Raw genomic sequence first — 27,962 nt, forward strand, 5'->3', positions numbered from 1 at the left:
TTCTAAATGTGCAAATTTTCATAAATAAATATGAAATTGTAGGCAATGCACTTAACAACAACAAAAAATACGGGGAAGGGTATTTATTTGGAACCCCCCCAATGTCTAAACCATGGTTACGCCCTTGGTCCATTGGTGAAATAAATCTCAATATTCCTGCCTTTGTTCCTCAAATTGACTTACAAGACCCTTTCAGCATACAAGCACTCAGCACACAGATAACTAGGAGGTAAGAAACAGTGGTGAACCATTGCGTTAGCCCGCCAAATTGAAGCCTAATCCTACCGTCTGACTGTGAACACCTCCCTCCAAGATTGTCTGAGCAGATCCATCCTCATTTGCCATGACGCATGTACAAATGCTTCTGTTAACATCTTCAAATGGAACCAAGGTCATTCAGGGGTGGTGCCGGAGACACTTAAAGACATTAAAACACACGTAGTGTCGTGCCTCTGTTTTTGTGACACTGTGTGGATGCTGAGTTATGGCCCCGATTGCGCATCGAAGGTAAACTCTGAAGCTATCCAGTCCTACCGTGTGGACTTATTGCTGTTCTCCAAGATGGAGGGCTCGCTCACTCCCTACTTGCTGTTTCAGTGGGAGGGGTCTGCCGTGAAGGTCCGAGCGATGACTTTCTGCATGACCCGAGGAGCGACCAAAAGCAGTTAGGGAAAGGCCTCAGATCTGATCTGAGTGAAGTTCAGAGTGACGGATCTCCTGTCTTTCTTTCAAGGATGAAGGATATCTATGCTTCACTCTCTCTCTCTCTGTTCTTGACGTTCGTTCATATCGTTTGCAGGTTGAGGCCCGTCTGGATGGCTTGCTGTCCCCCCTGCCCCAGCCAACACACCTGGTCTGCTGTCCCCACCCACCCAGCCGCCCCCCACCCCCCCCACCACACAAGCCCCGGGCCGCCCCAGGCCCTGTTTTGACCCAGACGACCCCCATGTTTCTCCCAGACACTAGTTAAAGGTGGATGTCACGCCTCGGGGATGAGGGGAGGTCAAATAAAGAAATGAGGCTCACCTGTCCTCTCATCCAGCGGTCTCTCTCTTTCTTTCTCTCTCTCTCTCTCTCTCTCTCTCTCTCTCTCTCTCTCTCTCTCTCTCTCTCTCTCTCTCACTCTCTCTTTCATTTCTCTCTCTCTCTCTCTCTCTCTCTCTCTCTCTCTCTCTCTCTCTCTCTCTCTCTCTCTCTCTCACTCTCTCTTTCATCTCTCTCTCTCTCTCTCTCTCTGTCTCTCTCGCGCTTCTACCGCCTCTGTTTCTCACTTTCGGTCCTCTCTCTCCGACTCTCTTGCTCCAATCTGTCTCTGCCTCGCTCTTTCGGTCCTCTCTCTCCCTCTTTCTCTTGCTCTATTGCTCTCTTCCCGTCCTCCCCCTCTCTCACACTCATTTTCTCTCTCTCGCATGGCCTCCTTTGTGCCATCTCCTCTTGCACTCACCTTCTCCTCTCCTCCCCAGCGGCAGAACGTCTTCCGCCAGCCCCCCACCGCCACCCCCCCCCCACACTCCTCTCCTTATTCCCCCATTTCACCCCCAGCACAACTAACCCACCCTCCCTCCAACGCCCCAGCCACACCCTCCCACAGTGCCCAGCTGACGAGCATCAATCACCCTGAGGTGACACAGTCCACGGGGGCGACAGAGCAGGTGCTGTCTGAGTGTGCGTGTGTGTGTGGGAGAGAGAACGAGGTGGGGGGAAAGGGGGAGGGAGAGAGTTCCGGACACTCGGGCAACACACCGTCAACGGAAGCTGATCCTGACAGTCACACCTGTGTGAGATCGTCATCCTGTGGGTCCACAGGGTAGGTGGGGACATGACTCATTGACTTGGGCTGAATGTCATGTCTCTGTCACACATTGGTTATGTCAACCTGCGAATACATAACCTGTAACATGATGGCCGCCTGCACAGCCAGCCACTTGCCCGTAGTTCTTTACACCACTCAATGTAACCTGGCCTTGGCTCAAGCTAGGCATCACATAACTAAGCCAACGCGAATCTCAACCAGTGTGTCGTTGTAACCCATAATGTAACCCAGTTGCCTGCGGCCTGTTCCATAAAGAAAGTTTCCCAGGCTTATGTCAGGCTTAAGTCAGGCTTATGTCAGGCTTATGTCAGGCTTGTGTCAAGCTTATGTCAGTTATTTTCCCGGACATTCGTCTCATAAGTCTCCACCCACAAGTCTTCTTATTTGGTCGACTCGCTCTCAAACATCTTCAGGGGCGGTGTCAGGCATCGACTGAGTCAAAACACTTTGGCGACTGAGTCTCATTCAACGGTCTAACGCTACAGTAATGCATGTCAACTTCAAGAGTCTTTCCTTTCCGTCAGTACATGCCTGACACCGCCATTGAAGATGTTTGAGAGTGAGTGGCACGACTGGGTCTCATTCAACGGTCCTCTAAAGACGAGAAGTACACAAGGAAAGACTCTTGAAGTTGACATGCATCACTGTAGTGATTATGCAGGAACTGTGATATGGTAACTATACAGTGTTACATTTTAGGAGCACTGGTTGAGACAAGTCATTGTCAGCAGGTAGGCAGGTAGGTCCTTTATGAATCCCAAGGGGATTGTCGATGGTAATCAATGTCAATTTAGGGTGAATGGTTAGCGTGTGTATTCAGAAAACCAGGAACACATCGTTTCGCTTAGCGCGCACTTGGCTAGCTTGTCCACTGTATGCAGTGAGAGTACTTAAAGCTAACAAGCTACAACACTCCACACTTTGGAGACTTATGCACGACACGTTACATGTTTCCCATCCAATATGCTTAGTCAAATATACTCTATCTATACAAACATGGCAGTTCCCCTTAGCTTTTTCCAAGGGAAGGGGGGTGTTCCTGTGATTCACATATTGAAACCGTGGGATTATCTAAACAGGCAATCTAACCCTACACGGTGTCGGAAAAGCCAGAGTAGGTCAACTGAACCTGTATCCTTGAATTACTCCCCCACCCCCCCATTCTCCTCCTCCTCCACCTTCCCTTCCCTTCCTCTTCTCTGTCCCCTTTCCGCTATCCCACTTGCCCACTTGATACATTCAATACACTTGCTATCCTCTCAGATAATTACAAGTGTTTTGTGTTCATCAATGTGTGTGTGCGCGCACACGTAAACACAGAGTGGTGAGAAGCCAGTCTGTCTGTAGTGGGGGTTCCAGAACCTTCCTCAGCTCCCAGTGGGGTGTGTGGTAGCCATTTCGTTGTGCTGCACGCACACACTACATAACAGACTGAGGGATGTTTGCTCCTGTCATGAGTTTATTGTAGAACTAGAGAACCGGAGGAGAGCACCGACACAGTTCTTATAAAGCTATATGAGATCTAGTGTGTGTGTGTGCGTGTTGTGTGTGTGTGTGTGAGTGTGTGTGTGTGTGTGAGTGTGTGTGTGTGTGTGTGTGAGTGTGTGTGTGTGTGTGTGTGAGTGTGTGTGTGTGTGTGTGTGAGTGAGTGTGTGTGTTTGGGGACTGTGTTTGAGTGCTGTGTGTCTGAGGGCCGTGTTAATAGCTGTGTGAGGGCCAGAAATGGAGAGGCCCCATGGGATGTCTATCTCACCACAGGGAGCGTTTTCTCTGGACGACCGTGTGTTTGAGTGTGTGCGTGTGTGTGTGCGGACTCAGATTAAACATGACTATTGCATGTTTCAACACATTTCTAGTCTCCTATCTGGAGGGCCTTTCAACACATGTTTTACCACAGGGGTAAATGTACAGTAGGGATCTATTTTGACGGCTTTGTTTGATGTTATATAAAACTTTTGTGTGTTGATATAAAAGAGAGAGAGTGTGTGTGTGTGTGTGTGTGTGTGTTTGTGTGTGTGTGTGTGTGTGTGTGCAATGTTGAGCTGAGCAAGGACCCATGAAATGGTCCAGAAATCGGATCCAGACAGCAGTGAAAGCAGCGCCCCCCGTTCTCTCTAATCTTATCCCCCCCCCTCTCTACCCCCCAGCCCCTCTCTCTCCTGACTCTTCTATCCTTTTGTTTCAGGCCACAGATCACTGACACCAGCCAAAGAAACTTACACTAACACACACACACACACACACACACACCCTAGCACTTCCACACACACACACACATCATACACACCCTCAGGCCCTAGGACTCAGGTGAATATCTTGCAAGAGCACTGACCTACTGGTAGAAACCGAGAGAACTAGAGGAAGGGAGAGAGATGCACAGACAAGGAGAGACAAAGAGACAAGAATAAGGACGAGAAAGTCCAATGAGGAAAAGAAAAAAGACAGTGATCAAAGTACACAATCCACCCTGAATCAGCTATGAGTTGATTACAAACAGCTAAAGGGGTGTGAGTAGAGATATGGGGGCGGGCGGGGGGGGGGGGGGGGGGGGGATTAGGTAGAAAGAAGACTAGGTCAGACAGGTACATTTACACAAGCAAAACCTAAAACATTTGATACATTACAATCGTGTGTTGTGACGGCCCGAAAGCCGCCGTCCGATCCACTCAGAGTTCTGTGTACTGAACAGGATTAAGGAACAGCGGGGGAAAACCCCTGGTAACAAACTCTTACCTGGACAACATCTGTTTATCTTTGCTTCATGTCAACGATCAGTTTGAGTCCCCAGCTCTGTTTTTAACAGTTTAGTGGGAAATAAAGTAACAATTCAGAGAATTTCCGACTCTCCCCAACAGGATAGGGAATGCTGACAAGGAGGCCTTGTCAAACTTGTTGCTCTAAAACTACAAAGAGTTGGTGTTAAGACACACAAGCCCACTGGCACAAAGTCTCTTTTCTGCTTTAGAGAATAGGCAGTATCCCATGGTGCTTTGTGGCTGTTTGGAACCTGTCGTCACACACAGATTTACGCGGCTCAGCTACTGAGTGAGGAGCGAGGCGTAGGCATGCACGCCTAGTACTGGTTGAAGTACCTGCAGCTGCATGTACACAGTAACCACACGGCAGAGTGTGTGTGTGTGTGTTTGTTTGTATGTGTGCGAGAGAGTGTGTGTATGGAAGTGTGTGTGTGTGTGCTACCGTCTGACGCTGTGTCCCAAGTACACAAACCCACATCATTAACCAGACATGGGCGGAGAGCTTTTTCGTAGCGGCAATCTTAACCCAATCTGCTACAGTATCAAATGTAATGTGTACTACTGTATGACGCCTTGGTCATCCTCTGTAATGTTGATCATGTCATAGTCGTTCTTTACAGCTGTGCTGGAGACGCTGTATGTCATCAGACGAGTGGAATATTCCAGTCATCCAGGAAATTGGCTCGAGTCTTCGTCGCCAAGTGTCATATCTAAACGTGACTGTACCTCCTCTCTCCCTCTCTCAATGTGTCCCTCTCTTTTCTCTCTCACACTTTGTCGCACACTTTCTTTCACGTTCATTCTCTTACGTTTACATGTATTCATTTTGCTCACACACTCTCTCTGTCGCACATACACTCTCTCATACTCTTTCTCTCTCCTTCCCTCTCTCTGGAATATGTAACGAATTATGCGGTGGAGCTGAAAGAAACCGGTCTTGAAACAATTATTCTAGAACAATCTGAGGTGGATACATGCCGTTGAGTCAAGGGTTACCCTGACAGATGCAGACACGTCACCATGTACAAACTCTTAATATGATTTACTGTCTCCGTTACCAAACTACCCATTTTACCACACTGTGTCACTAAAGGAATACATTCTTAACCATCGTAAACTGTCATAACTATTTCCAAACCAGTCATCACTTGACTTGATCCACTGTTACCTGGCTGGCCCTAAATGGTTTAGACATTTGTTGTCATAAGCAAATCCTTCAGGGAATGAACCAGCCAAGAGTGTGCTATGACAGTATTATCTCAACAGCAGCTTTGAAGACTTGTCTCCAGCAAACTAACACCCAGGAATCACAAACCCAGAGGAGTCAGTTCATGAACCTGATGTTACATACACAACACCAAACACAGAATAACATAAACATGACAGGAAACCGACTCACTGATAATATGTAATACCAAACTTGTCGGATCTAGTTCCAGAACATCCATCTATCCAACCATCCATTTTCCATCCATCCATCCATCCATCCATCCACACTCCAGTATTAGTATCAGTCAGCTGCAGTACCGAGGGGCAGCCCTTTACACTCTCCTTCTCTCCAGAACACATCAATAATACAGCGCTGTTCTCTGATGTCACTCAGCCACCTTTCAGCCCACATGAGATCATCCACTGTCATCCCTAGGCACGGACTCTCCCCTTCACGGTCCAATTGTGTATATATGTGTGTATATACACACACACACACACCTGTGTATGGGTGTGTATATGTAGATATGTACAGTTGGCAGGGAGAGGTGAGGGGAGTGGTGATTAAGGGGAGGTATCTGGCAGCTCGTTGAATCCACCCCCCAAGCAATGTAGGGATGTAGCAATGAGACAGGCTGTGTCTGGTTGAGCATTCATTGATTGTGTTTGCATATAAGGAGGGAGCATGACTATTAACTGAGATACGACGGATTAAATATGCATCTGCATTGAAATTGGACCGTGTGTGCCGGTTTGTTATTGGGCTTGATGGTGTGGAAACCCCACACACCCCGCTACAGTATTTATATAAACACACACACACACACAGATATGTACAATTCCTTGCATAAGTAGATGTTTTTAAATGTTGTCATAGTTTAACCACAGATTCAAATGTATTTAATTGAACTTGTTATGTAATGGACCAACTCAAAATAGTCCATTATTTGGAAGTCAGGGAAAATATTACATGGATTTCAAAATTATTTACAAATAAAAATCTATGTTGAGTGCATATGTATTCCCCCCCCCCCCCCGTGCACCCGCCCCGCCCCCTCAGTCAATACTTTGTAGAACCACCTTTCGCTTCTTTTTGGGGGGGGGGTATGTCTCAACCAGCTTTGCACATCTAGAGATGGAAATGCTTGTCCATTCTTGGCAAAAAAGCTTAAGCTCAGCCAGGTTGGATGGAGACAGCAATTTTTTCCAAGTCTTGCCATAGATTCTCAATTGGATTCAGGTCTAGGCTTTGACAGGGCCATTGTAGGACATGAACGTGCTTTGATCCGTCCCATCCTCAAGTCTTTTGCAGACTGGGTCAGATTTTCTTCAAAGATTGCCCTGTAAATGGCTCCATCTGTCTTTCCATCTATTCTGACCAGTTTCGCAGTACCTGCTGAAGATGAGATAGTGTGCTCAGGGTGATGGGCAGTCTTGGGTTTCCACCTGGGACTAGCGAATGTGACTTGTGTGGCAATTGGTGGCCCAGATCTTTGTTAGGGGTTTCACAATAAAAAGGGTGAATACATTTGCGCTCAACACTTTTCAGATATTTTTTTGTTTGTAAATCTTTTTAAATCCATGTAATATTTCCACCTCTTCAAAATGATGGACTATTTTGTGTTGGTCCATTACATAAAATCACAATTAGATCAATTGTAATGTGTGGGCGATCTATTGAAACAAAGTATTTTTATTTGTCAGACAGAATCTCTTTTGACCTGACATTCTGTCATTCATACTCTGTTTCACTGTTTCTCCTAGTTGACGTGACATCTAGCTAAAAGCATTAGGGGACCCGGGTAGCTAGCCATGACTGTCAGTGAGGTGCTGTGTGTACTGTTCTTTTAACTTTTCAAGCAGCCCTGTGTGCTTGTGTGTATGTGTGTGTGTAGATGTTTGTGTAGACTGAACTCCTGAAAGCGCCAGGCTCGTACGTGCATGTGTGTACACACCCTCGTGTTTGTGTGTGTGTGTAAGGGAGAGAGAGAGTAACTGCACGTGTGTGTTGACAGAATGCCCAGTCCAGCCCATTCAGTCTACTGCTGGGCTGTGGAACACAGGAATCATTCACTCCCTTGCTCGCTGAGGCCCCTGTGGAGGGTCTACTGGTTAGCACCCTGCCAATTAGCCACTAGGTCAACACAATTAGCCTCTCTTCAGATGCTGTGAATGACTGTTTACACACAGAAAGTGCTGACCTCTCCTTGTGAGGTCTGCACTGTCTGTGTGTGTACACATGTGTAAGCGTATGTGTGCATGTGCAAGAGTGTGTGTGTGTGTGTGTGTGTGTGTGGGAGTGTGAGAGAGAGAGAGAGAGAGAGAGAGAGAGAGAGAGAGAGAGAGAGAGAGAGAGAAAAAGGGGTTCCAGAATCCCGGGTCTGAGTTGACATTCAAACTCCCCTGGGGGTGTTGAGGGGGTGTGAGGGGAGGGGGAGGGAGGGCTCGAGACTCAACAACCATTGTTTGAAATCCCACCACCATCCCGTGATCAACGTACGACGAACACGATTTGTCCACCCAGATCCACAGTAAAGGCTGACTAGACTAGCATGTACAGTACTCCTACATGCTGTCCAAGCTATGAATGGGCCCCTTTAAAAGTCCATGGATTCATCTTCTGTTGTCCAGCACAGGCAAGTAGACGTGTGTGTTTTAATATCCCTCTTCACATGGTGTCAGTTTCCTGTCAGCATTAGCCCCTGGTTTCTTCTCACCCACTTGTCTTTCTTTGTTTCAAGGCCTGACTAGCAGTGAAAAGACCCCTGAACTTGAACTCATTGTTTGCGTACCTTCTCCCCTCCTCCATTTCTTGTCTCCATCTTTGTTCGGCTCCCCCTCTCCTCTCTGTTGCGAGTGGGAGGGTCCTGTACGTCCGTCTCTGCTTCATTTCGAGTGCGTGTGATCATCTGTGTTGATGTGTTCCTTTTCCACGCGTTCTGAAATGGCGAAAGATCATCATTTCAAGCAAGGGCAATGAAAACAAACTGAAAGTATTAACAAAAGCAGAGTGTTGGAGGGAGAAATGATCTATGTGGAACCCAACATGCACGGTTTCCTGATGTTTGGTGTAAATGTGTTTTAACGTAATAATTCAATATACAGTTGATGACCAAATACTTTAAGGCAAGCATAATGATAACAATTGTTAAGAAATGATGTATTAGTCCCTTGAGGTCTTAATTAACTATGTGTTAATTAGCTTATTGATTCATTGATTCCAAGTGGGTTGAGACCATAACATTCTGTAGCACATTCAGGCAACACACAGTCTGAGCAACGGGAACCAGGAATTTCAGGTCCCATGAAAATGTATTCCACAGGATGTTTATTACTGTTCACAAGTGGCACTGTACTGAATGTTATGTCTATCCATCCAGACTTCTCATGGGCCTTCACTCGTTTTCTCTCTTGTCCCCTATGTCTTAGGTTGATCCTCTTCTACAGTTATCTCCATTCAAGACCTTCCTCTTCCCACCAAATCTCCTCTTCTTCTCCTTTCATGCCCCCTTGTTTCCTCTTGTCGTCGACCTTCTCTCCTCACCCCTTTCCTTCCGTTCTAACTTTACATCTGCATCTCTCCTCTCATTCCCCCCCCCCTCCCCTTTTTCTCTCTCTTTCTCTCTTTCTCTCTCTTTCTCTCTCTCTCTCTCTCTCTCTCTCTCTCTCTCTCTCTCTCTCTCTCACTCTCTCTCTCTCTCTCCCTCCACGCGTTACATATTTTATGATCTCGGCCTGGTCCAAAGTAGTAATTACAGAACAGTCATGAGTCACGCCGGCAGCCCAGAGCTTTGGAAATGTGCATTACGGTTGCATTAAATATTCAAGACGTCTTTTTAAGTTCGATGTTGAATGGAGATATAACTGGCTCATAACTCCCTCTCCTGATAAACGTCGCGGAGCAGTCAAACACTCGTTTTTATTTGTATAAAACAGTAAGACATACCGTACTGAAAGATGCATTTAATGTGTGGACTACGATATAAGCAGGCTACTTCTATCATCGATTTTGAGTCTTTTAATCGTGCCCCCCCTGCACCGACTCCGTGCACCGACACCAAATAAAATGTCATACATTAACGAGCGGCCCATTAACCGACCCATCCTGAAACTAATGATCAGACACTTCCGCCAATACAAGTAGCCTATATTTGGAAGAATGGGTGGAGCTTGGCAGCATTTTAACAGTATCCGGAACGGACATAGATGACCATTACAATTAGGCTGCAGTATAGCCCAGACAGCGCAGTGTACAGAACCAGACAGGGCTTTGTAGGTGGAGGGAACTTCCATGTGATTTGACCTTGTGTGTATGCACAGATCGTCACAGGAACATAGACGAGCATGGCACTGCCAAGCACTGGCTGGTTATGTGCTCAATCATTTCAATAGGCCATTGCACGAGCCCTTACAGGAACATCTACAATACTAAAGAGTTGATGATGTGAATACTGCTAATATTTTACTGGAGTTGTAGGTGTCCGTATTCGTCTGGTGGAGCTTGACAGTGGCGTTGATGCGGCGTGCCGGACCCCGGTCTTTATAAGCGCATAGCCTACGCCAAGAGCCATCTGTCCCGCTGAGTACAAGAACATCAGATTACGTCTAGAGAGAGAGAGAGAGAGAGAGAGAAAGAGAGAGAGAGAGAGAGAGAGAGAGAGAGAGAGAGAGAGAGAGAGAGAGAGAGAGAGAGAGAGAGAGAGAGAGAGAGAGAGAGAGAGAGAGAGAGAGAGAGAGAGAGAGAGAGAGAGAGAGAGAGAGAGAGAGAGAGAGAGAGAGAGAGAGAGAGAGAGAGAGGAGAGAGAGAGAGTCAGAGAGAGAGAGAGCACCCTCCACTCTTCACGATAACAAAACTGGTGTGGCACGCACGCAGTGTGCTTTGAAGTGGGACGTTTTGAAAAAAGGATTCTGTCTAAAATCATCACCTTAATGTCGACTCGGCTGGATATTAACACACCGATGCTATGGTTACCTTTATTACGGTACGTAAATTACACTCTACTTTGAACATTGTTTTTTAAAGCCCAAACTCCATTCGTGTGAATTTGACACGGCTGACTTTAGATTGACAGCTCAAGGCACATATGACCGTCTTACTGTATGTTCATGTAGAAAATAGTAAAGTTACGATATTTAACAAAGAAAAAGTTTTGAATCTTAGGCTATATTGTTAGCTTGGCCCTGGATTGTTGATAAAAGTTTATTCCAAATATTATGTGGCACCGCAAACGAATATAAATCCTTGTATTATATAAAAAAGTTTGATGGTTTCTTTGTCATAGTGCAGGGGTTAAATCATGGTCAGTTTTGTTCGAAGCTTTGTAAAAGGAAACTCACCGTATGAGAAGATGAAGCAGGAATGTGAAATGTAATGCGCTGAGCGCTGCCCTAGGGCGAAGAGAAAACCAGTACGGGCAAATTCACTTCTTACCTATTACACTCCTTTTCTAGGTAGACAAAAAGACTGGGTTGGACTCTTTGCTTTAAGCAATTACGCACGTAGGATATAGGTCTATGCTATTATTCAGACCTTCTTTTTTCCAAATGAAAAAACTGAAAACGAAAACGTGAAGCCATTTAGCCCACATCTATGCAAATGTATCAAGTGGTGCTTCATTTAAATAGGAAAGAAAGACCGAAGTGTTTTCACTCTTATCCTTTGTGACCGGAGGAGAAAGTGAACATAAGCTAGTATTGCAAACCCGTGCGTAAGGGTCGTTTTCTCCCTGTTCCGCAAAACTTGTGTGCGATTGTGTAGGTGAACATTGATGCAGACATTATTGCAATGTAAAACCTATGAAACGACTCAGTTGGAAATCTTGTCATGGAGTTTAATAAACTTCTAAGGACTGTTCCTCCAAGAGGTGCTAGAGATAGGCAGACAATCCCTAATGGATAATCCGGCAAATCTGTGGTGCAGACGGGAGAGGTCATCTCTCCCGCCTCGCCTCATGGTGCTTTAGTGGTTCATTTTACGTTTTAAAAGTGTGCTTTTAAGGTATTTCCTTGACGAAGCACAATCCTGCTAATATCTTTCCCTGATTCAATTGCCATTTTTACTCAAACTCACTAGTTTGTGGTGGGCATTAAGTGTCCTGTGTGTGCAGTAGGCTTGCTTGTCTGCAGAGCATCTGCCAAATGCATGGATTTGACGCAAGACGTAGAGCCCAGTTGACACGCAGGAGAAGTGGGAATTAGTGTTGAGTAGTCCAGCAGGGCCGGCCGCCAAAGGCCGCTGCACTAACTGTGTTTGCATCAACTGCCATGGAGTACTAGTAGCCTACTACCCAGTCATTCCAAAAGGCACGAAATAATTCAATTCATTGTAACATTTCAAAATGTGTCACTCACGAAGTACACACTTATGTACGAATTAACATGACTTAAAATTAAATGCCAAATTATGCTATAACTGTGAAATGCATTGAAATGTATATAAATCGGCATCGGGCGTGCATAAAGACTGGATGTACTGGACGTCTGGTAATGGCAAAAACAAAAACAAATAAGCAATGATTTTGAATCGGTTGTGGCAGCTCTCCCTTTGCTAAAGAATTGTTTACACATTTAGAGGAGAATGTTTACAGTGCACATACTAACATACATTTGAGAGGCCATCCAGTTATATATAGCACGTTTTCCTTCTAAATTCTGTGGTGCAGCACACCCATATCCCCACCCACATCCATGCACACACATATCTAGGTACATTACATTTACATGTATTCATCTTAAGCATCATGCGGTGTCAAAGTGATGGTCCCACATTGTTCCTCAGTTCCTGGAGAGGTGCGCCTTCACAGGCAGGCTACTGAAGATGCTGCAAAAAGATCCACAAGTTGCAGCTATGGGAGTCAGATGGCTGAGCGGTAAGGGAGTCGGGCTAGTAATCTGAAGGTTGCCAGTTCGAGTCCCAGCCGTGGCAAATGATGTTGTGTCCTTGGGAAAGGCACAACATCCTACTTGCTTCGGGGGGGAATGTCCCTGTACTTACTGTAAGTCACTCTGGATAAGAGCGTCTGCTAAATGACTAAATGTAAGCTATGATAGTGATCTTTAAGTGTAATCACTCCTATTCAAAATAACCCTGATATCATAGCCCAAAGCAATTATAGATGAACTCACTGAGTCGGGGCACCTGGATTTCATGCACCGTACTGGAGATTGGAGACTGCATCCGAACGAGGATAGGTGAGCTGTCTGCCTTCATAAAATGGAGGCTTGTGGCCTTTTTGTGCAGTAATGACCAGGGAACACTGTCAGCCTATAATGTCAATGCACCTCTCTCAGTCTGCCTGGTGAGTGTGCCTATCACTCAGGCTGAGCCATGACTTGTAAAGGAAAGCAACTTGGGAGAACAGAGATTTCTTGAGTGCCACGTAAGCTTGAACTAGTCATTTTGATGGCTCCTTACCAGCTCACACATGTCAGTGTGACACAGGAGATCCACAGTACTCACACACACACACACACACACACACACCAACTCACGCAGTTCTCTCTTAAAAAACAAGGCCTTCCACTTAACCTCCCTGACCTCATCCGATGACTACGATTGGACATAGACCTTGCCAAAGTTTGAGCTCGTGAGGGTCTTAACAACCTCCTCTCTGTCTCTAAGGTAGCTCTTTGGAGCACAATAGCATTTGTGGCAAGAATGTGCAGGCTAACAAGATAACCTACTCATTGGTTAGCGATGCTCAAGGCGGTCTTTTCAACAGAGGCTGCTTCGCTGGTTTCTCGGAGCCATGTGATGCAGGCATGATGCCGGCACAGTACGCTTGTTGTTGTTTGAAGGTCTGAGGAGTAAGACAGTGGCGGTGAACAGACTGGTGGTTGGTCCTGGGCGGGGGATGGAGTGAGGGGTGGGACGAAGTGTGTGTGTGTGTGTGTGGGGGGGGGGGGGTCTGGTTCTCCCAGTCAGACCCTGACCCAGTTTAGCCCCCCGAGGGTCTGCCTGCAACACACACACATACACGCGACACACTGAAGTAGTATACAGTCACACATGCACGCACATGCCCTTTTCTCTGGCTCGCTCTCTGTTTCTATCTATTTTGCTGTCACTCTCTCTCTCCCAGAAAAACACGCGCAAACAGTAGAACAACATTACATTCTTTGGCAGTGGTCTAATATTGTTCTTAACAGATCAAACGCTTGAATGGGGTGAAAGAGGGCAGCAAGTTTCGCAATTCATGGGGAACAAAACAACAGACCTGTTTGTGTGAGGAGATAAGAGTGAAGCTCTCGAGGGCTTTAGTCAAACAGGTGAAGAACCTGTCTCAAAGGTTCTCTTCCAGCGGAGTGTCACATGATTCACAAACAGGAAATATCAATATCAGAATCTAATGTGTGACCAGAATGTACACGGAGCCACATGTGATGTACTCTGGCCCAGAAACATGTGTGTTGCGCTATTCCCAGTCTATTGGCACTGTGTGCTCTTTTGGCCTAATCCATCGTGAAAATAATAATTATACAGCATGTTAACATGAGTTCTGCAAAAATTGGTTCCGCTCCTCTTTTACACAACTTCACGTCAGTTATCTGACCAGTCTTTGAAACGTACCTCTGCCTCTAAGACTCACACACGTTCCTTCCCCGTCACTAAGGCGCCGCTCAGAACTTGACAAATCTAAACTGGAATCCCTCTAGCCTCGACTATTCGGGAAAGAACCAAGCGTACATCTTTCTCGGCCTTTCTAGGCGTTCTTTAATCAGACCCCTATCCTCCTAGCTCAAGCTAAGTGGACTCCCTTTACCCAGCCTGTCACAGTCATGTGGGAGGGGGGAGAAGTTTTCCAACAGATGCATCTCACAGATGTTTGTTTTTGTGGCTTTAAACATCACTGCATCCGCCAACACACACACACACACACGTGCAAACACTGAATGTGTAGGCACGTTGAAGCACAATACACTTTGCGGGCACACAAGCGTGCACATATGGACACATAGTATTATCAATACACACACACACAGAGAGACACAGACACACACACAGGCACACACACACATCTGGATTCTCTCTATCCTTCTCTAAATGGTGTAGCTGATTCCAGCAGTTGGGTTTGTGTTTTTGATTGGTGTCTTTGGACGGTTACAGCGCAGTACAGTGTGGGTGTTCTCTATCAACAGCAGGCGTGTCCAGAACAGGGGAAGCCAAAAGACCGGTGGTATCGTTGGGATGACGTGACACTCCCAGGAGAGTCCGGATGGTTCTGTTCAAACCAATGTCCTTGGTTTGTCCATTGGGTGGTTGGCTCAAGTCCTACATGCTCTGAAACCCGTTGCACGGACCATGGATTACCTTCTGCTTATCTCCTCCAGTCCTGGCTGTATTATGTTAGGCCTGAAGGGGAGCAAGGAGTCATGGGATATGTAGTCAGCACCAGAAGATAGCTTTAGGCTTGTAGTGCAGTTTTGCTGGTTGGTGTGTTAGGATGCTATGGCATCATGGGGAATGTAGTTTATCGGAGTGAAGGAGCACGCACCATCAGTATGAAGCATGGACATTTGCACACAGCCCTCTCTCAGAGCAACAATTACAAGCTGTAATTGTTGTAATTGATTGTTGTAATTGATGCTAGAGTTTTCTAGTCTGGTGGTCTTCAACCCTGGTCGTCAGGGCCCATTGTTGTCAATGTTTCCCTGCTCAAACACACCTGGTTCAAATACATGGATCATCATCAAGCTCTGCAGAAGCCCGATAACAAGCTAATCATTTGAAACATACAGTTTTACATACAATGGGCCCTGAGGACCAGAGTTGCAGACCACCGCTCCAGTCAACAAGCTCAAGGTTCTGGGATTGTGTCGAGCGGGCCAGGTTCCAGTGCACATGAACTCCTATGAAGACCCTGTCACCCCTCTATGACCACGAGCCATTGGCTCATCCCACAGACATGCGTAATCACGCAATGTAATCGTGCAATGTCATAATGTAATTGTCTAAGTAGTTATTGGTCTTATCGTTGTGTTTGGCTGGATTCAAGTGCGTTGTGTAACAGGGGTTGGATGTATTTCAGGCTCTCTGGCAGCGCCATGGCTTTTAAAAGGGTTTCTGGCTGTACCTGGGAGCAGGGGAGCTCAGGCTGTGATCAGTCCCACTGAGAGTACTCCTGGACTGGGTCTCAGACACCGGCTGGTCCTGGACCTGGGTTTAGACTGGGGCCAAGTCTGGGGAATTGTCTCTGGCTCAATCTGTGGGACTATGGATGTGACTGTTGTGGCTGAGACTGGGGGGGATGGGAACTAGCGATAGGGTCGGGGCTATTGGTTGGAGGCTGGGGCTATGGGTTGGGGCTGGGGCTATGGGTTGGGGCTGGGGCTATGGGTTGGGGCTGGGGCTATGGGTTGGGGCTGGGGCTATGGGTTTGGGCTTGAGGCTGAGGCTAAGGCTGGGGGGGATGGGAGTGTGGCTGGGAGCTGGAACGAAAGGCAGCTGAAGCCTAATTAGGTTTTACGAAGCACCTACTTCTCAATGATGTCTGGTTATGGGACTCAAGACCCTGTAAAACATTATCGCCAGTGAAGCGTACTTTACCTTACTGTGGGCCTATCCAGTAGTTATTTTGACTCCAACACTAATACTGACAAATACCACACTTGTAACCTCAAATACACACTTTTCCGAGCATGTGCAACATTGTGATAACATTCTATGTGTGAGCGTGTGTGTTGTAGTATTTCAACTGCAGTAGTGCTGGGACGTGTCTGATATGCTGTTGTATGCTTGGCGAGGAAAACCCCTGTAGGAATGTATACCAGTTGGAATGTTAGTATGTGTTCTGTATGCATACATACAGGTGACACACACACACACACACACTCAGGTGACTCACCTGGTTCCATGGAATTCAGCCACTCCCATGAATCCCGCTCTCAGTGAATTAAGAGAGCCCTGGAGGCAGGTAGCCATGGCGATAATAGGGTTGTGAGTTTTTCATTCGAAAAAAACCCCGTTCAGCTCCAGAATTCCAACAGAGCATTTGCCTCGATCTATATTTCATACGCAAAGTCACACAAGGTTTTGAAGATGTCGTTGGATGTCAAAATACCAAACCCAATCGTGAGTCAAGGAATTACTCCTCAGGTTGGGCAGACAGAACACATGTTAATTGTGGTATACTGTATACGAGGATCCTCCCATCGACATACAGACTGAAGCATACATGTATACACATGATTGGGCCCACAGACACGGAAGACAGAGGCAAGCTTCTAGAAATGTCGTGTACACAGACAGCAATGTCACAGCAGTTTACTGGTATCAGTGATATGGCTGCATATTGAAATGCCGTCATGCCAACAAAACGCCTGTGCTGGACAACAGAAGATGAATCCATGGACTTTTAAAGGGGCCCATTCATAGCTTGGACAGCATGTAGGAGTACTGGACATGCTAGTCTAGTCAGCCTTTACTGTGGATCTGGGTGGACAAATCGTGTTCGTTGTGACGTTGTCACGGGATGGTGATGGGATTTCAAACAATGGTTGTTGAGTCTCGAGGCCCCCCCCCCCCCTCCCCCCTCCCCCCTCCCCTCACACCCCCTAAACACCCCCAGGGGAGTTTGAATGTCAACTCAGACCCGGGATTCTGGAACCCCTTTCTCTCTCTCCCTCCCTCTCTTTCTATGTTTCTATCTCTCTTTCAACATTTCTCTCTCTCTTTTCCTCTGTCTTCCCCAGTCCAGATGGAAGCAGAGAGGGGTCGTGGGTGGGAGGTGTGTGTGTGTGTGGGCTCTGTTCACGGAACAGAGGAAGGGCAGTGATTTGGGGCTGTCAAGGCAGACATGAAAAGAGGGAGACAGAGTGGGATGTGAGAATGAAATAGGGGAGTGGCAGGAGAGCAGGAGCGAGGGAAAAGTGAGCAAGGGACGGAGAGAGAGAGAGAGAGAGAGAGAGAGAGAGAGAGAGAGAGACAGAGAGAGAGAGAGAGAGAGAGAGAGAGAGAGAGAGAGAGAGACAGAGAGAGAGAGAGAGAGAGAGAGAGAGAGAGAGAGAGAGAGAGAGAGAGAGAGAGAGAGAGAGAGAGAGAGAGAGAGAGAGAGAGAGAGAGACAGAGACAGAGAGAGAGAGAGAGAGAGAGAGAGAGAGAGAGAGAGAGAGAGAGAGAGAGAGAGGGGGGGGGGGGGAGGGGGGAGTGTAAAGAAAGACGGAGAGAGAGTGGGTGGTTGGTGGGGCGGGAGGGGGGTAGTTCCGATCGGAACATCTGGAGTCCATTGACTGGCATTAAGGTTGAGACTATTCTCTGACCAATCCCCTGTGGATTTGTCGCTTTGGCACGCTGCCTCTACCAGTAAGTCCCTGTCCTGAGCACTTGGCCATCAGACCCAACACAGTGGCACTGCGTCGCCCACACACAGCCTCTTCCGGAACCTTCAGGCGTTCCACAGTACTTCAACAGATAGGTCAGTCAGACTGGCCTGACAGGGAAAACGTAGCTCAGGTTCACACCACTACATATGGTGAACGTGCAGTAGATCGGGTGAAACTTAGCAGCTAAATGAGACCAAAACATCACCCCGGCTTGTGAATGTTGTCTTCGCTGATCTACAGTGCAGCCTGTTGGTGACCTCTCGTGACCTCCAACCCAGCTAGGGACCTTTGATGCATGCAAGATTTTGAAGTAGTCGTACTCGTTCCGTCACCTACTGAAGCAAATCTTGGTGCCATGACTCATTGATCTGCAAGGAAATATTGCGATTTCAATGTATTACGCCGCTGAAGACCCGTCTCACTCACTCCCTCTGCAGCATGTACCCGTCTCACTCACTCCCTCTGCAGCATGTACCCGTCTCACACCCTCCCTCTGCAGCATGTACCCGTCTCACTCCCTCTGCAGAATGTACCCGTCTCACTCACTCCCTCTGCAGCATGTACCCGTCACACACCCTCCCTCTGCAGCATGTACCCGTCTCACTCTCTCTGCAGCATGTACCCGTCTCACTCACTCCCTCTGCAGCATGTACCCGTCTCACACCCTCCCTCTGCAGCATGTACCCGTCTCACTCACTCCCTCTGCAGCATGTACCCGTCTCACTCACTCCCTCTGCAGCATGTACCCGTCTCACTCACTCCCTCTGCAGCATGTACCCGTCTCACACCCTCCCTCTGCAGCATGTACCCGTCTCACTCACTCCCTCTGCAGCATGTACCCGTCTCACTCACTCCCTCTGCAGCATGTACCTGTCTCGCTCACTCCCTCTGCAGCATGTACCCGTCTCACTCACTCCCTCTGCAGCATGTACCCGTCTCACTCCCTCTGCAGCATGTACCCGTCTCACTCACTCCCTCTGCAGCATGTACCCGTCTCACTCCCTCTGCAGCATGTACCCGTCTCACTCACTCCCTCTGCAGCATGTACCCGTCTCACTCACTCCCTCTGCAGCATGTACCCGTCTCACTCACTCCCTCTGCAGCATGTACCCGTCTCACTCCCTCTGCAGCATGTACCCGTCTCACTCACTCCCTCTGCAGCATGTACCCATCTAAACAAGAGTCTCGCTGACCAAGTATAGCTTGCATGTGTGTTAGGGCTACGTTCCGCGCAGGGGGATCACATCGCTCAGACCTCCGACAACAACGATCAAACAGGATCTTACTCACACAGACTCAACAGAAACAAACGTTTCCCCCCCGGTCCATAACTAAGGCAAACTCATGGGCACACACACACACACACACACAGAGACAGTCACACACACCCAAGCACCTTCATTTACCCTACGTTGATTCATGCAGACACAAATTTCCAAATTAGCACTCCCTTTCATACACAAAGTCATACACACACATCTGTCTGCATGCGAACGCTGCATTTGTCACGCGCACACATAAGCAGTGGCACACGCACACAGACAGCCGTCCGCGCGCACGGGCACGGGCATCGAACGCGTGCGCTCGTAAACAACTGAAGCCTGCACCCATTAAACATGATTAGCCCTGCGTTGCTATGATTCTTGTAAACAAAGTAAGAATAGTTCAGAGGCAGTGGCAGCAAGCTCAGAGCCTAGACTTACATGTTCAAGAAACCTCCAGAAGGCTACTTAGCTACCAGTTTAGAGGTCAACGATTGTATATTATGAAGATAGCCAGTAAAGTCCGTTCAGGTTAACCGTGTACACACTGGTGAGCTTGCCGTGTGGATAAAGCGACAGTCTCGAGGGGGGGTGCTTCGAGTTCAAAGGGCTCATTGCTTCGTTATTTCTTTGATTTGTCGCTGTTCGTCTTTGATCCGCGTCATGATGTAATGTCCAGTGGGTCAGTATACTGCAATTGGGAGTATTTATGGTGCGGACGATATCAACACAATAATGTCATATTTAAGGGAGAGATACATATCTGTTGGATATGACTTTCGAGGAGCGGTCATATCTCATTTATTTTGGTTCATGATATCCTTGACGTACACGGACATCAAACATTTGGTGGTTCCCCGTTCTGACAGTGACACACACTGTGCCTAATATAGTGTAGTGTGAGACCAATGATAATCCCACGACAATCCTGGAGGTGTTAAGAGCTCAGGGCCTGTAAGCCTGCTTCCCCCGCCTTAGTGGCCTCGTATGTGTTTGTGTGGGTGGGTGTGAATGTGTGTGGTCCTATGTCCATGTAAATATGTGTGTCTGCTTATGTGTGGAGGGGTGGCCCTGTGGACTTGAGTGTTTGTGTGTGTGTGTGCGCGTGCGTGTGTGTGTTTGCCTGTGTGTGTACAGTTACAGGGGAGGGAGAGGTGGAGAAAAGCAGTCTTAGAGTAGCGCTAGGTCAAGCCTGTAACAGATTAACACCTTGACTGTGCAAAGAGAAGGGTCATTTTAGGTGCGGTGCAAACACGCACACACACCTACACACACACAAACCATGTATTGTTACCAGTAGGGTAATTAATAATAAAGAAAGCCGGGGACAATATCGGAGCCTCACGTGGTCACAGCAAACGAGTAGCATGCCCTACTATGTCTACTGTGCCTGTTTGTCATCACCCGGAAGGAAGAGTGCTCAGCTGCAATCCAGTTCAAACGGGAATGCATCGACGATACGTTTATCTCGAATGTTGTTCTTTAGATGACATGATGTTTCTCTTTCACGCGGGGATTGTATTGAAAATGTATGACGTCGATACCGAGACCCAACGACAGGGCCATGGGAGGTACATGACAGTGTCCTGCCTGTGTTTATCTGCACACGCATGCATGTCTACATATGCACAGTACTGTGCAAGGCTTAGGCGAAAAGGTCTGATCTAAAAACAATGGCAAAAAGGCTTACATAAATCGAAATGCCTTTTCCAACATTGCACTTTCACACTGTCGCACAAATACGGAGACAAAGACTTACACATTTGAGACAACCTGCATGTGAAAAGTATTGTGTGCCTAACACTTTTGTACAGTACTGTATTCACAGAAGTCTCTGAAGCATGTCCTTGTGTGTCTATATGCTAAATCCAGAGAGTTCCCAGACCTCTCTCTGGTCAGTGTCTACGTGTGCACTAACAGTGGGATTGAGGCCCCTGATTGATCTTATGTAATACATAAGGCCGGCCGGTGATCCAGGTACACCCTAACGACAAGAGTCGAAGCAGCAAAGTTTGTCAACAGCCTCATGAAAGACAAACGTCCAATCCAGCAGAAGGACCTAACCTTTGTCTCGTCGTATCACAAGACAGGTTATATAAAAGTGAACTGAGAAAGTCCCAGATGAAAAGGATAAAAACCGAAAGCTCTCTCAGCGAAGCAATTGTTTGTAGGTGAATTGAATTTCTGGATGCCCATGGAGAAAAAAAAACATTTACCAAAAACATTTACCACTTTTTCCTATTTGAATTTCTCCGAGCCCATGAACAAGGCTCACTTGTGTGTTGTGGGGGTGGTGTGTGTGGTGCTTGGGTTCGTGTTTGTGCGTGATAGCTGGTATCATGTTGGGTGGTGTGCCATTTGGCTCCGAGGCTGGCAGCTGGTTAGGTCTCTGGAGAGAGTCTTTCTTATACTGGTGTGTAGGAGGAGGAGGTGGTTCCTCCTCCTACCCTCTTCTGTCCTGCAGGCAGCCTCCCCCCCTCGCCTCCCCAACCCGCCCACCCCACCCCAAACCTCTCCTTCAACCCCTCTCCTCCCTCTATCCCTCTGATGCAGTCGATCCCCTCCTCGCGCCTCCTATCCCGACCCCCTTGACGTTGGTTCTGCTGTGTTCCCCCCTCCGTCCCGTCCTCACCTCCCCTGTGGCACCCACCGCCCCCCCCCTCCATCCAACCTTCCATCCAACCACTCTCCTTAACCTCTCTTGTAACCCCTCCCCCCCCCCCCCCTCCACACACACGTTCCTCTGATCGTCCTCGTCTCCTCCCCCCCTTTCTCCTCTTCCCCGCTCCAGAACTTGGGATAGCGTGACTGTCTACAGCACGCGTACCTGCTCCATTTCTGTAATGACTACCTGCGCGTATGAGTCATGATAATGATTTTACAGCTGGGGGATTCCTCCCATGTGGGTGTCGAATGATTCCGCTCCACAGCTCTGACTAAGTCACAGGCCTCACCAGGTCTGTTCCTCGCCACTGAGTCGTGGGCTGACCCAAAGGTGACGGCTGAGACCCCTCTTTCTCTCCCTGTCCTCCTCTGATGCATTGTCTTCCTTTCCTTTGTTTGTCTCTTTCTACTCCATCTCTCGCTCTCTACGCTACCTGTTTCCAGCTGCCGCACAGAAATGGCAGAGATATAATCAAACAGAATTGCATGAGACACAGCACCGGTCCAAATCCGTCTTACATTCCAAATGAGATTTTCCTGGACATGTTGTGTGTAAACACACCCTTAAAGCAGGGTTAGTCAGTTAGATACCCAGGAGGTCCACTCACCAAATCTCCATTCAGTCCAGGGTCCGGAACAGTGATGGTTTATTTTTCTGGCCCTGACCTCAGAGTTCTGGGGGTCATGTTGTTGTGTCCATCATTTGTGTCATAGTGACGTTTCACATCTCCACTATTGACAAGGCGGGCAACTGTCTCATTGCACATTAAACACATTGGTTTTGTGCTTCCCACCGGCAGCACAAATGCATACTTGTCTGAAATGAGCACCTTTTGGAATCTACTTTTCGCTTTTTGTCAGTGTAAAAGCATGCCATGTCTTTCGCTAAGGAAGAAACAGCTACCGTTAGCAAAACGATTAGCCCGCGGTGTCGCGACTGACACACACAACCTGCGTGACCCACAGGTTGCGGCCAACGTCGAGTGAGCACGACAGCTCCTGCTTGGACCTTTGGACTGGACACGCAAGATACAAACAGAGAATGTCTAATATCCTTCAGGCAGGCTCTGATAGAAACAACAAATCTAGCAGGAACAAAAAGATATGCCGGTTAAATTGGACGGCATGGGTCAGCTGATTCAGACAATCACATGACTAACCAGGAAGATCTCAGGCCCCTGAAAACTTGACTTTTGCGCCCCCAAAAATGCAGTGTGCACACCATCCACCCTAGTCTTCCACAACTCCTAGCCCTGTCATTTCAACGCCCTCTTTTTCAACAAACCTTCAACCCTAACCTACCACTACCCTGTTTCTGATCCGGACCCCTCACCCTCCATAAGGGTCCAAGTCCAGTTCTCCCTGAACTGGAACACCGCTAGTCCTCTTTAAAGGCACCCGAGAACTCCACTATCATCCAGCAGCCCCGCTCTGTCTCCCCATTTCAGTCCACCATCACAAGATTGAGTCATATCACATCGCTACCTTTCTTCGCTTCTCTGATACCCCTGTCACTCCACGTCCTCTTGATAGCTTGTGTCGTGCCTTCCTGTACATCACAGGAAGGCTACAGTGAGTGGAAACCATAAGAGAAGGTCGTGTACAACCTTCATATTATGTCAGTTTATTAGGCAAACTTAAATAACAATCTCCACGACACGCAGCAAATATGGGGACACATTCTCCCACAGCACATATGAGTATCCTGAAGATTCCCCACGGGTGAACTTCAACAGGGTCCCCACATGGTTTGAGCAGGTTTCATCACTGTTCCTTTCTACTTTGGCACCGCGCAACACGAATGGAGAGGTCCTTTTCCACAGTCTGTAACTGTAGTCTTCAGCACAAACCAGTGCTGTTCCTGCACACAGCTCTAACACCTGCTACCAGCACCAGCATTCGCTATGCTGGTCTACCAAAGTTCCGCGTCTGAATGTGACGCTATCTACTGTGGATCAGTAATGAGGATGTCTGGGTCAGTCTGTCCTATGCGTCATTGAATTATAAAACAATGGTCCATAACTGAGATGATACAGGCAGGCAGATATACAGATAGACAGGCAGACATACAGAGAGACAGACAGGCAGGCAAGCAGACATAAGCTATATTTTAGTTAGACACTGTTCCAGCATGTTCACATAGCTCCCAAACAGTCCCAAACTCTCTCTCTCTCTCTCTCTCTCTCTCTCTCTCTCTCTCTCTCTCTCTCTCTCTCTCTCTCTCTCTCTCTCAACTGGAAGCTGGTGTGTGCCACTTGTAGCACACCGTTAGTGCTTGGCTCCGGGTCCCTCCCTCCAGGCGATTACACACCCAAACGTTGTCCCGCAGGTCATGCCACCGGCCTGCCGCTACCCGCCAACGGCGGCGGGGAGCTTGTGGTCGAGGCTGCGTTGGCCATGCATGGTTCGAATGGTGACTGAGGGTTGGCTGGGGGCTGGAGTCGGAGGTGGGGCTCAGAGAGGCTTGTAGAGGTTGGCCACACATCTGCACGTGGGACTGTGTGTCTGTGTGTGCGTGCGTGTGTGTTTCCAAGCCATTTCCTGTGAGGTGACTTTGAGTCCAAGCACCATCCTGCTTTCCGCCCATCCCTCCGTCCCTCTCTCTGTTGTGAGTGCGAGGACAGGGTCAGCTTATCGTCAGGGTGCTAGCAGAGCTGAATCAGCCATCCATATTATAGCTAATGGGACAGTGTGATTAACGTTCTCTCATTTCCTGGGGAACAGCCATTCAGACTGCATTCTCCAACACACACACACACACGCACAAAAGCAAGAACAATAAAACTGTAATCATGTGGTAGCTATCACGACTTGGCTGGCCTCTGTTAGGCTATTATAAGGCATAACCTCTATTCTTTCACAGACTGCACCACGACACTGAAAAAACACCCAAGTTGCAAACTTTCCAATATTCCAGGCATCTCTGCACACGGGAACTAAACCGTATTAGCCGTGGCTAATGCGAGTTGCTAATGCCACTTGCTAATTAGGCTAGCTGTCAATGCTTGTTTGGGACTCCATCATTTGCTACACCACTGCTTCACTCCTGTTCAGAGACTAGTTAGAAGCGGTCAGTAATGTGGTCATGAGCGAGTCGTTCCCCAAGCCTGCTGTGTGTGGCTGCTTGTTCCACTGCGGCGCCTTCTGGCGCCTTCTCTGGACATCCTAGGCGGTAACACGTTGCCTCTGTCAGTGGCTTGAAGGGTCGAGGCATGTGGTGCTGAAAGGAGATATGCAAACACACACACACACACACACAGAGAGAGAGCGATGTACACACACACCATAACACACACTCCCTCACACGCCCACAAACTGAGACACCCTCGCACTCCCACACGGTCATGCACAGACACAGAGTCACTCACAGACAGGACAGGCATGTGAGCAAGTACAGACACATACACACACACACACACAAAGACATCAGCCTGGCAGACACCGAGAAACACTTCCTTGCCAAGTCATGTGTGCGTGTGAATCAGTGTGTGTGTGTGTGTGTGTGTGCCTGCTCTGTTTTCTACCACCCTCACCATGTCAGTGTCAAAGCAACAAACTCTCTGGGTCAGTCTGTCTCGTTGTTAGACGAAGGGAGATGTTATAAACACTGGAAAATGTGAGTGTCTTTGATGGAGCACATATCATTTCTGTGCTGTATAACCACTAGATGATGAGGTTTGTTATATACTGTCTGCGCAAAGGTGGCGTGGCAAGGAAGGGCGTGTTCGGAGTTGTAATCATAACTCACATACACACTTACCCAGCATGATACATCATACATGATTACATTCCCTATCACAATGTACTTGCAAAGATTATATATATGCAACATTGGCACAGTAAATCAAAACATCCTGGACAATTACCTGGAACTAACCATGTGACTTGAAAGAGGAGAACATGTTTAGACAAGATATATTAGTTTAGTTTGAAGAGTCTTCTGGCAGAATGCACTACATTCCTACCAATTCCTGTTTAGGCTTTGCCTTTGTGTTGATCACATGTCAAACCTGTAGCATTTGCTGCCTGCCAGTGGACAATAATTGGTTGGTTGAGTGAGTGATTGGTGTAACTGCATAGTTGGAGGGTAACCAACTGGTCCAAAATAGTACATAGTTGTGTGTGTGTGTTTGTGTGTTGATCCCAGATACTGTTGTAGACAAACAGTACGACCTATTACCACTTTGTTGTTGCTGTAGCAGGTGCTGCACATGCATTTGACAGTATGCACATGCACCTGCGCTGTAGTGCATGCGCGCAAAATCAAGTGGACGACCATGAATACACGTATGGGTAGAATTGACACCAGTTGAACATGACGTCCAAGGTACACAGAGAAAGAGCGAGAGAGAGAAATAGAGAGCAAGACAACAAGAGAGAGAGAGAGCGAGAGAGCAAGAGAGAGAGAGAGAGAGAGAGAGAGAGAGAGAGAGAGGGAGAGGGAGAGGGAGAGACAGAGGGAGAGGGAGAGGAAGAGAAAAAGAGAGAGAGAGAGAGAGAGAGAGGGTGCACTTGCTAGATGAGGCATACAGTTCCGTAAATCACCTCAGCGAGCAGTGTGTTCTTCTTCCTTACGTTTGGTATGTAGAACATGTGGTAACATGCTACCTCCCATAATTCACCACACAGTTGCTGCAAATGTTTACATGTGGGAATAGCAGTTCCCAGGCCTGGACTGCAGCCACCTCTAAGTTCCCCTTGAGCATCACAACTCTGGAGATGTGATATGTTAGGATGTTATGGGGGGGGGGGGGGAATGTTGAGTATGTGAATGAGGAACCGGTACATGTGTGCCTTGGGCCTGTTTGCATGGCAACATTGGCTAATCAATAAATAGAACATGTGATTGCTTAGGATTTATTAGGACTACAGATGAGTAATTGTTATCTGATATCTGATGTCATTTGTGACAGATTTCTTGACTTCATTTGCTTGAATTCACTGACGTCTCCTTTTTTGTCAACGGAGAAATGACGACAACTTCCTGTTTCCTGTTTGTCTAGATCTTGCAGGTGAATCTAGTGATGTCCATCCTGTTGTCCGTCATGTTCCTCGCGTACCTCTATGGTATCCAGGCAACCAATATGGACCGGCAGCAGCCAACCCAGGACCCTCTCAACTCCCTCATCATCAAGCTGCTTCAGGCTGACCTGACCAGGGACCGACCCCGACAGGGCCAGGACCAGGGCCAATGGGACAACCATGGGGAGGGCCGGGACAATGAGCCCCAGGATAAGCTACCCCCACTGGGCCTGCCCGGCCCCAACAGCCCCTTAGACGACCCGATCTCCCCGGACAGGTGGCGCTCGAGCTCCGTCTCCCAGCCACTCACCTCCCTGTCCTCAGAACTGCTGACGCAGCACAAACGCTACAACTCCCCCCGGGTGTTGCTTAGCGACAGGCTGCCCCTCCAGCCCCCGCCCCTTTACCTCATAGACGACTACACGGGCAGCTCGGACGGCGCCAACCACACAGGCGTCCGCAAGAAGCGCTACGCCGAGCACAAGAGCTACCGCGGCGAGTACTCGGTGTGCGACAGCGAGAGCCAGTGGGTGACGGACAAGACCAACGCGGTGGACATCAGGGGACGTCACGTGACCGTGCTGGGACAAATCAAGACCAGCGCCACGGCGGAGGTCAAACAGTACTTTTACGAGACCAAGTGTCGGACTGCCAAGCCCTTCAAGAGCGGCTGCCGGGGCATCGACGACAAGCACTGGAACTCGCAGTGCAAGACGTCGCAGACGTACGTGCGGGCGCTCACGCAGGAGAAGACCACGGTGGGCTGGCGCTGGATACGCATAGACACGTCCTGCGTCTGCGCGCTGTCGCGGAAACACCGCCGGACGTGAGCGTGGCCACGTTCCTGGGCGGGGGATGTGGGGCGGGGGATGGGGGGGCTGGGGGGCTGGGGCAGGGCTGGGGGGGGGGGGAGCT

The 27,962-nt window shown here is 48.2% G+C and overlaps 1 protein-coding gene across 1 annotated transcript; it reads left to right on the forward strand.

Annotated features, from left to right (window-relative positions):
* Nucleotides 1-10,644: 10,644 nt before the first annotated feature.
* ntf3 (neurotrophin 3) lies at nucleotides 10,645-27,891 on the forward strand. Its single transcript, XM_084701588.1, has 2 exons — nucleotides 10,645-10,760; nucleotides 27,029-27,891. Exons 1-2 carry the CDS (start codon nucleotides 10,743-10,745, stop codon nucleotides 27,875-27,877), a joined length of 867 nt encoding a protein of 288 aa, XP_084557714.1. The 5' UTR covers nucleotides 10,645-10,742; the 3' UTR covers nucleotides 27,878-27,891.
* The last annotated feature ends 71 nt before the right edge of the window (nucleotides 27,892-27,962 follow it).

Source organism: Hypomesus nipponensis, chromosome 7 (assembly GCF_054491055.1).
Source record: "Hypomesus nipponensis isolate SF chromosome 7, ASM5449105v1, whole genome shotgun sequence".
NCBI lineage: Eukaryota > Metazoa > Chordata > Actinopteri > Osmeriformes > Osmeridae > Hypomesus > Hypomesus nipponensis.